The sequence below is a fragment of the Solanum verrucosum genome, unplaced genomic scaffold, assembly GCF_900185275.1.
Source record: "Solanum verrucosum unplaced genomic scaffold, falcon-dt-bn FXZP01000238.1, whole genome shotgun sequence".
Classification (NCBI taxonomy): Eukaryota; Viridiplantae; Streptophyta; class Magnoliopsida; order Solanales; family Solanaceae; genus Solanum; species Solanum verrucosum.
The window spans coordinates 4,311,278-4,326,800 of record NW_026020630.1 but is presented as its reverse complement, the minus strand read 5'-3'; the positions used below and the strand labels follow the sequence as shown (position 1 = coordinate 4,326,800).

Here is a 15,523-nt window from a genome sequence, read left to right as displayed (position 1 = left end):
CACAATATATGACTTCAACTTTCATATATACAACAAAAGCAACATCACGCACATTGCACAAACACAAATCAATAATGATTTAAGTTCAATAAAAACGCAATTACATATCTATTCAATGATTTAGTTCAATAAAATGCTACTCCTATCGGAGTAATCATAATAACATATTCAATGATTTAGTTTAATAAAATGCTACTCCTATCGGAGTAATAATAATAACATAATTAAAAATACGAGAGCACATCAATCCTCTAGTTTTACACGAGAAGATCCACCAACTTGTTCGTTCTCATCAACAACCTTCTGGGAAATCGCGTCCTCCATACTCTTCAACTTGTTCTCCAATTCCGAGATTTTATCAAGCAACTCTTTAACTCTACCTTTTCGCCAACTCATACTTCGCCATGCAAAAAAATCCTGCCTGTTTTTCCACCTTTTCTCTTGCTCCTCAAGTTTCTGCTTTAGGGCCCTAATTTCCGTTTCCTTGACCTCTATTTCAACTTTTTGAGTCGCTTCTAAATTTTCAACTTTCCTCAACAGCAAATCATTTTCGCGCTCCAATGAAACAATTTTCTCAATTGGATCAAACTCCTTGTTCAGATCAATCTCTCTTTTCTCATCCACATCAATCTCCATCTTCTGATCCGCCATACTATAATTTTTAACCTGAAAATAGCATTCGATAAATTTTCAATTATTACAATGCAAGTTTGAATAATCATGTAAAAATTGTAAATTACTACAATGCAAGTTGTTACTCATCACAATATCGACAGTAAAATGATCACAATTCACAATACTAATTGCATTATTACAAATTAACAGAGTTTTTTTTTATTATAATTACGATTCCAGTATCGTATTTAAAATTTGAGTACTGGCTATTGTTTTATGGAAAATCGTAAATTTTTTGGAGGGAGAAATTATTAACCTTTGTATTTCGTGGAGTGAATTGTTGAGGAATAAAGAATGAAAAAAAATTATTTAATTTTTGTATTTGTAGTGAAATGAAGAAACAATGTGTCTATTGGAACAATGGCGGCATTTTTAATTGTTCGTACCGTTGCACTCTTTTATATTTTTCAGAAATATCGGTTCGAGTTTTTTATTTGTTTTATTTTTTCATTTTGTTGTTAAAAGAGAGAGAGAAAATTGAGAGGGGAATTCAAATATGTCATTAGACTTTGTAAAAAGGCTTAGCTATATCCTCCGTTAAAAGTTTGGCTTATTTATTTCATTTCCGTTTGAAAAAAGGGCTCATGATCCATATCGATGCCATTATTCTATTTAATATGAGAAAAAAGGCTCATGATTCATGTTAGGATAGAATGGACTATAAAACGAGTCACAACACAATCTACAAGAGTTGTAAGGGAAAAAGAGTTATACAAAACCTGTAAGTGACTCTTAATTTGACGGAAAGATATTCTCATGTGTTCCATATTCGAATTTAGTTATATAGAGGAAATCATGCTTTGAATTTGTAGGTTGAATATGTTTCTTAGTAATTAGCTATGAACTTCATCGCTAATTTATTTGTTGCTAACAAATTTTTGTGATAATCATCACTAATTTGTCTCTAAATAGAATTAACGATGGATATTATTGTTTAGCTACGAAACTTGTTTGTCACTAATTCTTATTTTTAGTAGTGTAAATACATCCTCGAGGGTGGAAATTCAAGATTGTGGAATATTTAGATATAAAAATTGTGGCAAACTTTTAAATCATTAATTACTTAATTGCCGTGATTAACGTCGCAAATTTTCCTAATCTCATAGATGATTATTTAAGTGTGTATGAACATGACGATTCAACAAATTAAAGATTATGAGATAATTCCTTTAATTAAGGAAGAATTTATACTTAAAAATTTGCATGTGTTGAGTAATACTACAACAAGACAAATTAAATGTGATTAAACGGATATAAACTAATAATGGGTTGCACACAAACTTAAAATAATAGTTGGGAATTACAATAAGATGCAATTAAAATAGAGTAAAAATGTGCGTTTTTGAATACTATATAGTAGTATAGTTGGATTAAAGTAGAAAACAAAACAACCTTCTAATTTTTTTATTAAATCTTATGGTGGACATTGAAATTTTCTTTCACATAATAGTGAGATCAAATATGTCCTTCACTTCTTCTCTCACAAATTAGATTTATAAAATTGAGTCTATATAATCGCAAAGAGAAAGCTTCAATATTTTTATGGATATACTTTGAATTTCGTCTTTGAGTTTTATCAAATCTATACTCCATTAGGCTTTGAAGTAGGAGATGAGTTTAGTTTCAGTTAGTTCATACCTGTATATAAAAGGTAATAAATTCCCTTGAAAAGTCATTTTGAAAATTTCATATTCACCGAATATTCACAAAAAGATGAAGGTATAACCCAACTCTTCTGGTATGTCAATCAAATAGTTCAAGAAGATCAGATGTGGTCGAACTCTTCTTAACAATCAAATACTTCAAGAAGATTTACAAAATCATTTCATACAGATCAAATAAATCTTAAGGAGGCCCACATCATCTTAATTCGAAAAATACGACACCATTAATAAATCACAAAGAAATCAAGAGAAGAACTAAGGGGGAAAATAATTTATATTCACAATCTTAATGATTAAAAAAAAAAATAATAAAATAAAATATATATATATATACTTTGACTTTCAAAAGTTTTTGGCCAAATAAGCTATTTGACTATTCACAAAAAATTTAACTTTAATTAGTTCTATTCCATTTTATTGTCCACGAGAAGTGTAATTCTCATTAAACTCACATAAAAAAAATACATTTACACACTTGGAAAAAATATCTAGCATTATTATATACCAACTTGCTAGGTAATGACAAAGGCATCAAAATCCTATATATTCAACTCTACCTAATGAAAGGAACATTATTCAATTTAAAAATTGTTGTTATTTGAAAATTTACTTACAATATCATTTAAAATCTTTTCACATGACTTCTATGATTTGTTATTACACTAAAAATAAATGATAATTTTTGAAGTGTTTAATTTTAACCATATTATATGGAAGATGATATATGTAGCTAAACCAAAATCATTTTTATAGCTAGGTTGGTCAAATTTTTGACTAATCGAAAGTACTTTTTAGAAGAAATTTAAAAGTGCTTATTTTAGATAATATAATTAGGTGTTCCGCTAAGTATTTTTAAGTAGCTACAGAAATTACTTTTCAGAAATTAAAAAAGTTTTTTTTTCTCACTATTGAAATCTTGACCAAACATAAATTACCGAAACACATATTCAATAGTCAAACACAATATATAAATTTCCACTTTTTTTAAAAAAAATTTAAAATATACTTCTGACAAAAAATGCTTTTCAAAATAAGTAAATTTTGAAAATTTGGCCAAATAGATACACATAAAAACTTATGATGAGTACCCTCTAATTCATTTTTTCTTCAACAAGGACCATCCATTTGCTATTACCTATCAAGCTACATACTCTCTCTTTTTTTCTCTCTCCAAAACATTTCTCATCTCTCAAGATTATCATTTCTTTTTCTTATTGCACAAAACTATAGTGTTAGTGTAATTTAAGAATTTGAAATAATATTTTTCTCCAATATGTCTGATAACACTTTTTATCATGATTACATGGGAATTGGTGGAGGGATCAATAATACATTTCCTTTTTTTGGTGAAAATCCTTCAAATTATATTGACCAACCAATAATTCCAAATATTCAAAATCCAAATCATCATGAGCATCAACAATTTGTTCCTTCTTCTTATATGACTCTTACTGAGTGTTTACATGGCTCTATGGACTACAACACTCTATCAAATGCTTTTGGCATGTCTTGTTCATCATCCTCTGAAGTTGTTCGTCCACATATCGATAATCAAGACTCTACTAGAAAAGGTAGCATCTCTGCTACTACAGAACCCGTTTTAGATTCGCCTCTGGGAGATAAAACAAGCATTGAAATTTCACCAACGCCAAATTCTTCGATATCTTATACTTCTAATGAGGCTGGAGGGCAAGAAGATTCTTCCAAAATCAAGAAACATGTTCAAGAAAAAGGGAGACAAGAAGAAGGAGAAGACAAGTCTAAGAAAGAGTAAGTCATTTTTAATTCATTTGCTCACACATAATCATTAGTAGAGGTGGATCAAAATAGTTCAGACTTTGTATATGTGTTGAAAGATCCACTAAATTAATATTAAAAATAGACTTTGATCTCGATAGATCAAAGGATTGTGGTTGGATTTTGATCTAAATTTTATAAAATTTAAATCTTAAATCTGTCTCTGGTCATAACAAGGGTTTTTTCTCAGAAATGATTCTTTATTATTCAAAGATTAGGTTATATATATTATATATAATTGGATTAATAATATATGATAATCATAGTTTGTAGGTTGATTATTCATTGACTAGACTTTTTATTATTATCCAAGATTCTTTCACATATTTAGAAATTAATATTTTGACCATATCCTCCTTTTATTTGTTTTATAGTTTTAGAAACCCTAATTCTTTTTTCTTACGACGATAACATACTCAATGTAACATTACCAGAAAAGTGTGAATTATATGAGAATTTTCCTAGGGATTAGTATGAAAATTTGCAGGAAAATAAGTTTCCTGCGGATTTTCATACTAATCCCCAGGAAAATCCCCATGTAATTCATAGTTTTCTTATAGTGTAACCTCATTAGTAGGATCTAGAGACAGTGGAGTGTACGAAACCTTGGATTCATGTCTTGTGAAGATAGAAAAATTGTGCATGTATATAAGTTCGATGTTGTTGATGATTATATTATTTCAGGTGCAAAGAAAAAAAGAAAGGTGAAAAAAAGGTAAAAGAACCAAGATTTGCCTTCATGACAAAGAGTGAGATTGATAATCTTGAAGATGGTTATCGATGGAGAAAATATGGACAAAAGGCAGTGAAAAACAGCCCTTTCCCCAGGTAAAATATTAATTTGTGTCTTTAATTTCATTCAATTAAATTAAATTAATCTAATCTCAACTTATCCAAGTAAAATTTAAGACTACAACATATCAAACTTTTATATATAAATCATTAGATATTGTCATTTTTCAGTAAAGATCTTAGATCTGATCCGTCTTTAAGAAAATTCTCGATAGAAAACGATGTCCCCTTCGGTACGTAGCCACTAGGATGCGGCTACCGAATGCCAGATGGGAAAGTTAGTCAAGAGAGAAAGAGAACTAGCTAGTCATACATCCTCCACCTTTTTCTTTTGTTCCTTATCCCTTATATTAAAATACATTTTTTTACTTGTTATCACAAATAGTTTATATTTTTCTTTCAATATTATCCTTATCATTAATACTATATAAAGTACTAGTAGTCAAACTTAAAATTTTAAAGTATTAATATTAGGATAATTTAATAAAATTACCTTACTAAATAATTTATTGTTATGTAAACAAGGGATAATTTAAGTGAAACTTATATTGAATTCATAGCTCGTTTGGTTAGTAGAGTTCACAATATAATTAAATATTTACTAAATTTGTAATGTAAATACAAAATCTAAAAAAATACTATTAAGTTTGTCTGAAACTGCCCCTCCCCCCCCCACCCCCACCCCCACCACACACACCTCATATGTTTCACAAAATCCCACTTATCGAGTCATTCAAACTTACTATAGTTGATGACTAAATTAATGAGGTGACGATGCATGTTAATGATCAGTTAAGTACTAAAAATGTAATCTATATATAAACACATATCTTGCATCAAATTAATTTGATATAAATACCTGAAGTAGACCCAAAAATAATCTAACTTTTTGATAATGGACTTTAATTTGTAGGAACTATTATAGATGCACAACTCAAAAGTGCAATGTGAAGAAACGTGTTGAAAGGTCATATGAAGATTCATCAATTGTGATAACAACATATGAAGGCCAACACAATCATCATTGTCCAGCAACTCTTAGGGGAAATGCATCCTTTTTATCCTCATCACATTTTATGCCTAATTTTCCTCCACAATTATTTTCCCAAATGCTAAATATTCCACCTACCAACCAAAATCTCCTCATTACTTCTGCGGCCTATAATAATAATAATAACAATTATTATTACCAACAACAACATCAAGGTTCAGAATATAGCCTATTTGGTGGAGGCACAAATAATGATGCATCATGGATCCAAAAACAAGAACCATCTTAGCTCACTACAAGGTTTTCGTGGCGATTGGCTCACAAAGGTCGCGACTAAAGGTGGTGCTTTTAGTTTAGTCGCCACAGAAAGTTAACAATCGCACATCTTGCAAGAACACAAATTAGATTCTCAATTGAATCTTCTTTTCTCTAAAGCATTCAATGAGAATCAAGATTGACTTAGTCGAATCTTGTTATAAATATTATCTTCTCTAGTGGCGACTATATTCTTATTCGCCACGAATTTTGTACAAGTTTCTTGTAGCATTGTCTATTTTTATATATACCTGGTTGAATTTAATTTGGATTTCATGGTGATTGATTCATAAATGTTCGCGACAAAAGGTGATAGTTTTAGTGGCGATCCTCATGGTTGCCACAAAAAGTAACATTTTAGTGGCGACTACTTTTAGTCTACCATGAATTTGTACGATTTCTCCTCTTCTAAGGAAAAAATAATAATAGTGTAGATAATTTTTTTTCCTATTGCATTTAATCTGATTTTCATGGCGAATAACTCTCTTAAGGATCGTGGTAATATAAAATGTGATAGTTTTAATGGCGATTGTAATTATTGCCACAAAAAAATAACATTTTAGTGGCGACTATACTTAATTAATCTGTCATGAATTTGTACGAATTTATCTTTTCTTCTCAGATATTTTTTTTCATTTTCTTATAGTACCAACAAATAATGCATTAGTTGTTATTGGAATCATTCTCTAACGTTTGAAACACGTAATGTTGGAGTACTATTCGAAATTTGTCATTTATGAATTTTAATTTTAAGACATCGACTTAAAGTATTAAACTAAGTTTTGATTTTTTTTCTTTATATGTATTAGCTAAAGTTCTTAATTAAACTTTAAGTCAAGATTATTAAGTTCTATCAAACTTATGATAATTACCTATAGCTTAACTATTTATGTAATCAAATCACTCATAATTAAACTAAACTAATTATAACTTATAAGGAACTATCATTGATAGGTTTGATAGCCTGATAAAATTGATATTATAATTTATCTACTATTACAAATTACTTTCTCAATATAAATTTAATTAGTAAAATTTGTGATATGAAAGAATCTGTAGATCATTATATGACTATAAATTATTTTATTTCAATTAAAAATTTACAATTCATAGAAATATGATTATCTTTTTAACAAACTAAAAATAAAAGAAACGTGAGATTGACTATAGAGTACATACAATTAATGATTTGAGTATGACATTGTTGACATTTTTTTTGGAGTGAAATGGCAATAGTGAAAGTCAAAAGAGAGCAGGTTATTGTTAGGTTGGGAAAGCACTAGTAGCAGCTGCTAAGAATATAATTGACATAGACTTCTCCCTAACAAAGTTTACATTATTTCAACTTCATCACTCTCATCCCTCCTTCCTACGCGTTATAACGGTGAAGTCAGAAATTTCATGATTATTTCAACTTCATCACTCTCATCCCTCCTTCCAACACATTATATCGGTGAAGTCAGAAATTTCATAAAGAATATTCAAAATTTTTGAAGTATTATATTGATGTGTGTTTTATCACCTTGCCATGGTTTGCTGATTTTTTTTAGTTATATATATATATATATATATAACGTAATTTTCCGACGAAGGGTGTACAATTGGCAGGGGCGGCTCTAATAAATCGGTGGCCTAAAGCAAAATCCGAATGGAGGCCTTAAATTCGAATATATATTTTTTATGAAGTTTATTATAGCCAATTATTTAATCTTTCTTGAGACATAGTACTCATAATTTATCAAACTTCTATTACTTCCTTGCTCTTTTATGAAAAAAAATATATTTTCTACAAATTATACGCGATATTTAAAAAAAATAATATGTATAACCTATTGTATTTTTAAAAAATGAGGCCCCTCAAATTTTGGGGCCTAAGGCAGTTGCCTTTTTTTCAAAGCTGTAGAGCCGCCACTGACAATTGGACACTTGCTACGCCACTATCAAATAAGAGTTATAGTTAGAATTTTGACTTTATATATTTTGAATTCTAGAATATTTTTTTTAATTAAATTCTAAATAAATTATTTTAACATAGTAAATATATTTTAAAATACAATTTGAATAAAATCTACTAAATTTTATCGAATTCGTAGACAGACTTATAGCTTCGCCGTATTTGATCAAATAGCCACAAAAGTCTTTTGGGACGACTTTTTACTTGATATGTTGGTCGAAAATAGTGAATATTTGAAAATGAAAACCATCCAATTCAAAATCTCATTCAAAGGGATCTTGTATTTTCTATACTATGTTCATATTTTCTAGAAACTTATGTTTTAATACATTTTGAGAGATTTCATTCTTGTTTTATTATTAATTTAATAACAAGGTGAATTAAAATAGTTGGCTTGTTAGAATATTAAGTACGAGTATAATTACCATTTATAAAAATCCACTTTCACTTGTTAAAAAATAATAATTTTACTATATTATTCTTATTATATTTATAAGTCATCTCACTCATTAAGAAGTGAATTAGAAAAAATAATAACTAATAATAAAAATAAAATAATATATCTTAATTTTTTAAACTGAGCAAATGATAAAATGAATATAAACGTGACTATAGGAATATAAGGGCCATTAATCATCAGCATTGAAATATCGACTCTTCCTTTTACGATAAAGTCACTATTAGTAAGAAACACTTCTAATTTGTGATTTTTTAAAAGATCGAGTAAGAAAAAAAAGTGATAACTAATATTATGGGACAAAGTAAGTATATATATTAATAATCTAAATTATATTACACCATAAAATCATTTTTGTAAAACATACTAAACTATGTAATGTTGTGTTGTCCGCTTTGGATCAAACAAACACTATTTTTTCAAAATGTCTCACAGTATTAAAAGTATTCATCATTTTATAAATAAGTTTTGTTTATTTTCAACCATCAATATGAAATTTTGTTCCCACACCTAACAATAATAATAGACCATATTCTATAATTCTTAGTCACCATAGCAGACAAAAAAAATTGTGTTTGTGACTTGATTGAATATCAACTCTGACAAAAAACCACCATAATAAGATCATCTCTTTTTAATCAGAAGTCTCAACTTCAAATGTTGAAAACATAAAACATCTCCATAGAAACTGTTTTATTCTGAGTTAGTAAGTTTTGAATACCGAATGCATAAAGAAAAACTAAGCAATGAGAAAGGGGGAGTCAATACTTATATGTAAACATTCATCAAAATTGCAACAGATAGTAAATATAAACTCACAATTATGAAAATTAAATGGATTCAATGCATGAACCTTAAAACTCATAAAATTTAAATTCTGAATCTACCTCTACCAGCCGTGATCACATAAACCCTAAATTCATATATTGGTAATTGATCTTGCCTATGGGAGTTCAAGAATCTCATCTCAGTCATAGTCAAAGAAAACATAACTTGTATAAATTGCCTAGTAAGCTCCACACACAGCACTGAAACCTAGATGTAATATGTCCTCTTCGTGTGAATCTTGCAATGATCATTGTTCATTCCATCGTATCGAGAAAAGACGATTGTTGTTTCTCTGTCATGATTCCATGATACTCATATCTCCATTGACATGAAAATACGATTTGAATACCTGATGAAGAATCTTCCGTTTTGTTGAATCAAGCATCTTTGCACTGCGTCCTCGATAGACTCCAAGCCTCAGTGTTTCTTTCCCCTCTTTGACAGCTCGTTTCCTCACATCAGTCAGTAAAGTTGTTCCTGTGGAATCCACACTTGTATGACATTCGGATTTCTCTGCTACATTTTCTGCTTGCTCTGTGCTGTTTTTTGCATTGTCATCATTCAGTTTGCTATCCTGGTTATCATCAGGACTCCTGTTTCCCCACCACCTATATGTTGCAGTAGACAAGCCATCGGATGGAAAACCATATTTGAATTCATCATAAACTGAAGTTCCTTTTGTCAAGTTAGAGATACGGAAATGCGGTGAACTTCCAGATTGAAAATTCCTGGTTCCTTGCTGCTGTGAGAAGGCCCCTGCTCTTGGCATTTCCATTGTGGAACTTATAGTCTTGCTTGGCAATGGGGATCCCCTACATTAAAAAAATTGATGGGAAGCATCTCAGTAGACACTAATGATTTATATTTTTCTTTTGATAAGGTAAAGGTTTATTGACTTGAGTACCAAGAAGGTACCAAAACCAAAAGTTACAAAGACTGCTGGGAATATCCATACAGTCAATTACAACATCTCCCTAGTAACTTCAAAAACTCCATATATTGATCTATATTATCAATGAAACTACTTTTACACCAACAAAACAAATTATGTAAACACTTGTTTTTAACTCTAGAAATATGGTCTTTTTGTCCATCAAAACAAGCTTTATTTCTTTCTAGCCAGATAGTCCAGAATATGCACAAAGGTATAGTTCTCCAGATTTGCTTCAAAATTATGTGTTCTCTGGTGCTGCCAACTCTCCAATAATTCATTCACACCCTGAGGCATATCCAAGAGATCCCGCAAATACTGAAGAAAATTTCCCAACATTGTCTAGCTAATGCATAAGAAGGTGATTCACAGTCTCCAACGCTTCTTCACATAAGCAACATCTATTACTTGGTGCAAAATCCTTTTTCTGACCATTATCCTGAGTAAGGCAAGCCCCTGCACTAATGACTTATATTCTGTTGTAGCACAGTAGTTTGGTCTACCAGAAACAGCTTCTCTACCTGCCAAGATAGAGGTAAGGTTTGTGTACATACTATCCTCCCCAGACCCCACTTATGGAACTATACCGGGTGTGTTGTTATAGTACAGTAGTTTGAAGCTAATGCAATAGATAATCCGAAGTTCACTGTCGGCTCAGGAAATACCAGGTATCATCTAGTAAGGTATTACAACAATGCGTGTTATTATATAACCTAAACCATCTAAAATATGGAGGGCTTTGATATTCAAGAAAACATGGTCGAGTATTTAGTTCCTAACTTCATGGGAGGACTAAAGCTGGAATCAAATTGGGGACAATAATGTTCTTGGCATATCTAAGTCATTTATAAAGAAAAATAATATTTTATAAAAATGATAAAAGTATAAACTACACCTGATTGTAAAATTAAAATAAAAACATGAAATAAGACAAAATATGTACAAAGGTTAAGACATTGAACAAGTAAATTAAAATTAAATGATGTAATAAATATAAGTATAAAATTACATCTGGCTGGTACATGATCAGATTTCAGTTCCAGTGTAACCAACCATATCCAATCCAGGGGGTAAAATCATCATTTAGGCTTTATGCAGTTGAATTGCGATCAATGTATAAGCAACACCACATGTCATGCGATAATGAATAATATGAAATACCCTATTTGCTAATATGTCAAGCATTTAAGAACAAACACTGAAGTACGAAATGAAAATGTGATCCAGTGTGGCTAATTTTGAGAAGTAACAACTCCTTACAAAGTATCTAATCGGCATACCAGAACCACAATTGTTAATATGGTGGTACATTCACCTCCAGATACCGATACCACATGCCCCCTCCCTTCCTGCTCTGTTGTCAATTGAGCAGGTGAGTCAAATACATAAGCCAGCTATACTAATTTACATAATCCTAACGTGCACCCATGGTAAAGCTGCATGTATTCCGGCAAATGTCTACTGCAATGTGTACCAAACAGAGAACTAGACTAGTTAAGGCAGGGTAAAAAGGAGTGTTAAGAATGACAAAATATTGTATTTCAAATAACTATAATTTATTTCCACAAAGCTCCATTAAGAATCTCTTACATGCTTTCATTCCGAATTGAGTTTCTAATCCCACCTAATTGTTTTCTAAAGAAAAAGTTTGGCGGATGAGCACACCATTTCTCAACCTGAGAACCCCATTGCAGATGGTCCAGTACTAATATGGTTTAAAGTTGACAGGTTCCTAGAATGCTAGTAGTTTAACAATGAGTGCACAAACAACTACTTAGTAGTGTCTCATATCTGGACAATGCAAAATCCATACATAAAGTTACAACTCATGAATGGTATAATGAGTTGTAAGAGGACATCTCGAGAGTTTCAAGTGTATGGATTTCTATCTCCTATAACAGTCCTTAGCGAAGATGACAGAAACTAGGCAGGAGTAATGCATGAGTCCTGACCACATCAAGTAAACAGGTTAAATTCTTAGTGTTCTTAATCGATCAGTAAGGGCCTTAAACATCAAGCATTCGAAACATAAAAAGTCAAGCTTCGAAGAAGCATTTCCAACATCAAGTTCAAGAACACAACTAATTGAAGTATTTAATTAGTCAGAGTCAGATATACATTTTTTTATGAAGAATTTTATTGATATGATTAGACATAATAAGTTGAACTCAACTAAACAAATTATAACCTATTAAATAACTTACGAAAATGATGAGATTGCAGAACTGGCTAAAGAACCATTCTTTTCTCCAGGAGCTTTAGGAAATTCCAGGGATCGCTCTTGTTTTTCCCTTAATGCCTCCTTCTTTATATCTTCAATACTTTTTCCAGAGCTGACCTGAAAATCTCAAATAAATGATGCATAAACAAAAAGTGCACAAGCATTTCTTTGGATCTCATTACCACAATAATGTGTATTGGGCAAAGAAAACATGTGAATCATATCACATAATTGACTGCATTCGAAGTGTCTTAACAACCTGAGAAAAGGCAATAGTTCAAGCTATTCGCTCCTTTAGACAGACTTCAGGTGATGTGAGTTCTTAAAATTCAACATGCAATACTCAAGTTTACTTGTGTACAGCAAACAGTATACTTAAACCAAAAATAGATAAATAGTGTTCTATAAATAGATCAAATATTATTTGATCTGGCGAGAAAAATATCACCTCACAAAGTTTCAAAGGGTAACAAAAACATTCTACTGTATGGGATCAACAAGGTAATTCTTCATCACAAAATAACTGTGCTGGTCTGATAATCTAGCATTTTCTCTATCTTGTTGGAAACTCTATGTTCAAAACTTTCAGACAGTATACTCAACATAAATGGAGATAAAATCATGTTCCTTCCCTAAGCTCCCGTTAACTGTCATATTTTCATTTCTTTTCTCCATTCATCCATTCTAGTCACACACCCAGCAAAATAAATTCCTTATCAATATATTCTGGTAAGCATCAGAATAGGACATTCTTTTTGTTAGTAGCAGACTAGCAGTAAGAGATAGGCATGCCAAATATACATTTTCAAGGCATTTATTTTCTTACAAGTACTGGATTTTTTGAAATTAAATAATTAACAGTTGTCACTGATAGTCACTTAAATTAGTGGACTTCTCAAGTTTCATGCATTCGGGTTTCCTACAACAATCCAATTTTTGTCGAACTTCCCATTTTTGGAAGCCTCACATCCTAGGCATGACGCCATGTGTTTACATTTGAAATAGATACTATTATCATCCTCAGTTACAAGAATGAGAAAATTATCTTCAAAATAATCTAAGCAAAGGGAAATCACAGCTTATCAGAAAAACATTAGTTTTCTTCTTGAATAAATTGCTCAAAGGCCATAAGATTTTGAACTTTTTCGCAACTTACCATCAAATTATTTTTAGTGACATCTTCTCCTACGAGCTTATCAAGCACTTGTAACTTACTCTTCCTTCCAATTAATCTTTTAAAAAGTGGTCAGGCAAGTCAAAGCAAAAAAAGAGGAGGAGAAACATGAAACTTTTAAATAAAAATTCTCCCTCTTGGCCCTCATTTCTTCATTTTCATTCTTTTTCTTAATCTATTTTTCTTAACTACTCATTTCTTACTAAACCAAGATATAACTTGCAATCCTTTTTAGAAGTTTAATGGGAAAGGTTCCCCCCCATAAATAGTTCGACAGACGAGTTGTCAACGTGTGAAAAGTTTAGCAGCCTAGTGTGAACTTTAGTGATTTATCTTTTCTTTTATATATTCAGCAATAGAATTTCTTAGGGGACATAGATGCTTCAAAATGGTGAAATTTTTAGTTTAGTTCTGGAAAGAGTACAATAGTTCATCCTTGTACAGCCTACCTTTCGATATGGCCACCTCACCAGACCATTTTCATAGCATATTTTCTTGAGAACACTTGCACAAACACCTAGAAGATAAATGCCAATTAGCTCAAAAAGTTCTGATTTACTTGAAATAATATGTAAGAGAGAAACTGGTAAACATTGCACAAAACTGAGTTGATAACAGTTCAAAAGAAGAAATGATCAACATAACAGTTGAAAAGTAGTATGATCAACTATACTTTCCTTATTCTTCAAGAAAAAAGTTATATGGTCAAGTCATGAAGTATATTATAAAAAAAAACTGTCATTTATGAATGAAACATACTACAGTGAGACGGGTGGGAAGAAGAAACAGCTAAACAACACCAACAAGCAGTTCAAGATTTTATGAATAATTACAATAGTAATAGATCTGTTTGATTTGTAATGCAGGTTTTGAGGGTCTGAGTTACTTGCTCATAATTGTCAGTCTATTTCACCCTTGGAGAAACTTAATTCCTCATTTGGAACTGTTCAATTGTCAGTCTATTTCACCCTTGGAGAAACTTAATTCCTCATTTGGAACTGTTCAAGCAGAAAATCAAAATGTCTAGTGCAAATAAACACACAGTGAGAATCATCTAATTTCCAGTGTGATAACATTATTCAGACGTTCCCTCTGGAAAGTGATTCGGAGGGCTCATAGCATCATGCCATTGTGAAAAAGTAGAACAAGTGGAAAAACATATTATATAAGAAATATCATGCAGATAAAAAAAAAAAGATTTTTGCTTGAGCTCTTTTTGTTTTTTTGTAAACAGTTCCAAGTTCAAATGTTCAACAACTAGCCAAAAAAAATCAAAATTTAAGTTTACAAGCTCAGTATTCGCAACTCTAAAACAAACGAACCTTAAATATAACTACATCTTGAATAATTTCTTCTTTTTTTCATTCAGTAGCTAGACTCCGCCATTTTAGGTAGCACAAGTGCAGAATCAGAGGTAGAGAGAAGGAGAATACCTACAGATTCAGCAGCATCAGAGAGAGGCAAATTGAACAACTTGGAGATCTCATCGAAGGACACAGATTTTGGGTCCGTAATTGGTTTCGGATTCTGAATCGGGTTCGGGTTGGAGCTTGGAGCTGAACCCTGAAGATTACTCATGCTCAATTGGACCCGTGGTTCACTCAAAGACGACATGGATTCTATATTCCAGCTACTTCTACTAGTTTATTTATTCAATAGTAATAACCATAGTAATCGCATTTTTTTTTAATTATTATATCCTCAATTTATTAATATTTTTAAAA

At 30.9% G+C, this 15,523-nt stretch overlaps 3 protein-coding genes across 3 annotated transcripts; 1 reads left to right on the top strand and 2 right to left on the bottom strand.

Moving 5' to 3' along the window:
• Positions 1 to 243: 243 nt before the first annotated feature.
• Positions 244 to 651, bottom strand: LOC125811961 (uncharacterized). The gene has a single exon (XM_049491508.1). It carries the CDS (start codon positions 649 to 651, stop codon positions 244 to 246), a length of 408 nt encoding a protein of 135 aa, XP_049347465.1.
• Positions 652 to 3,508: 2,857 nt separating this feature from the next.
• LOC125811629 (WRKY transcription factor 71-like) lies at positions 3,509 to 6,505 on the top strand. Its single transcript, XM_049491154.1, has 3 exons — positions 3,509 to 4,109; positions 4,821 to 4,964; positions 5,842 to 6,505. The coding sequence occupies exons 1-3, from the start codon at positions 3,613 to 3,615 to the stop codon at positions 6,206 to 6,208; spliced, it is 1,008 nt and encodes a 335-aa protein (XP_049347111.1). The 5' UTR covers positions 3,509 to 3,612; the 3' UTR covers positions 6,209 to 6,505.
• Positions 6,506 to 9,396: 2,891 nt separating this feature from the next.
• On the bottom strand, positions 9,397 to 15,413 carry LOC125811744 (uncharacterized). Its single transcript, XM_049491285.1, has 4 exons — positions 15,233 to 15,413; positions 14,249 to 14,316; positions 12,609 to 12,742; positions 9,397 to 10,285 (listed from the first exon to the last, which is right to left on the bottom strand). Exons 1-4 carry the CDS (start codon positions 15,411 to 15,413, stop codon positions 9,769 to 9,771), a joined length of 900 nt encoding a protein of 299 aa, XP_049347242.1. The 3' UTR covers positions 9,397 to 9,768.
• Positions 15,414 to 15,523: the final 110 nt, after the last annotated feature.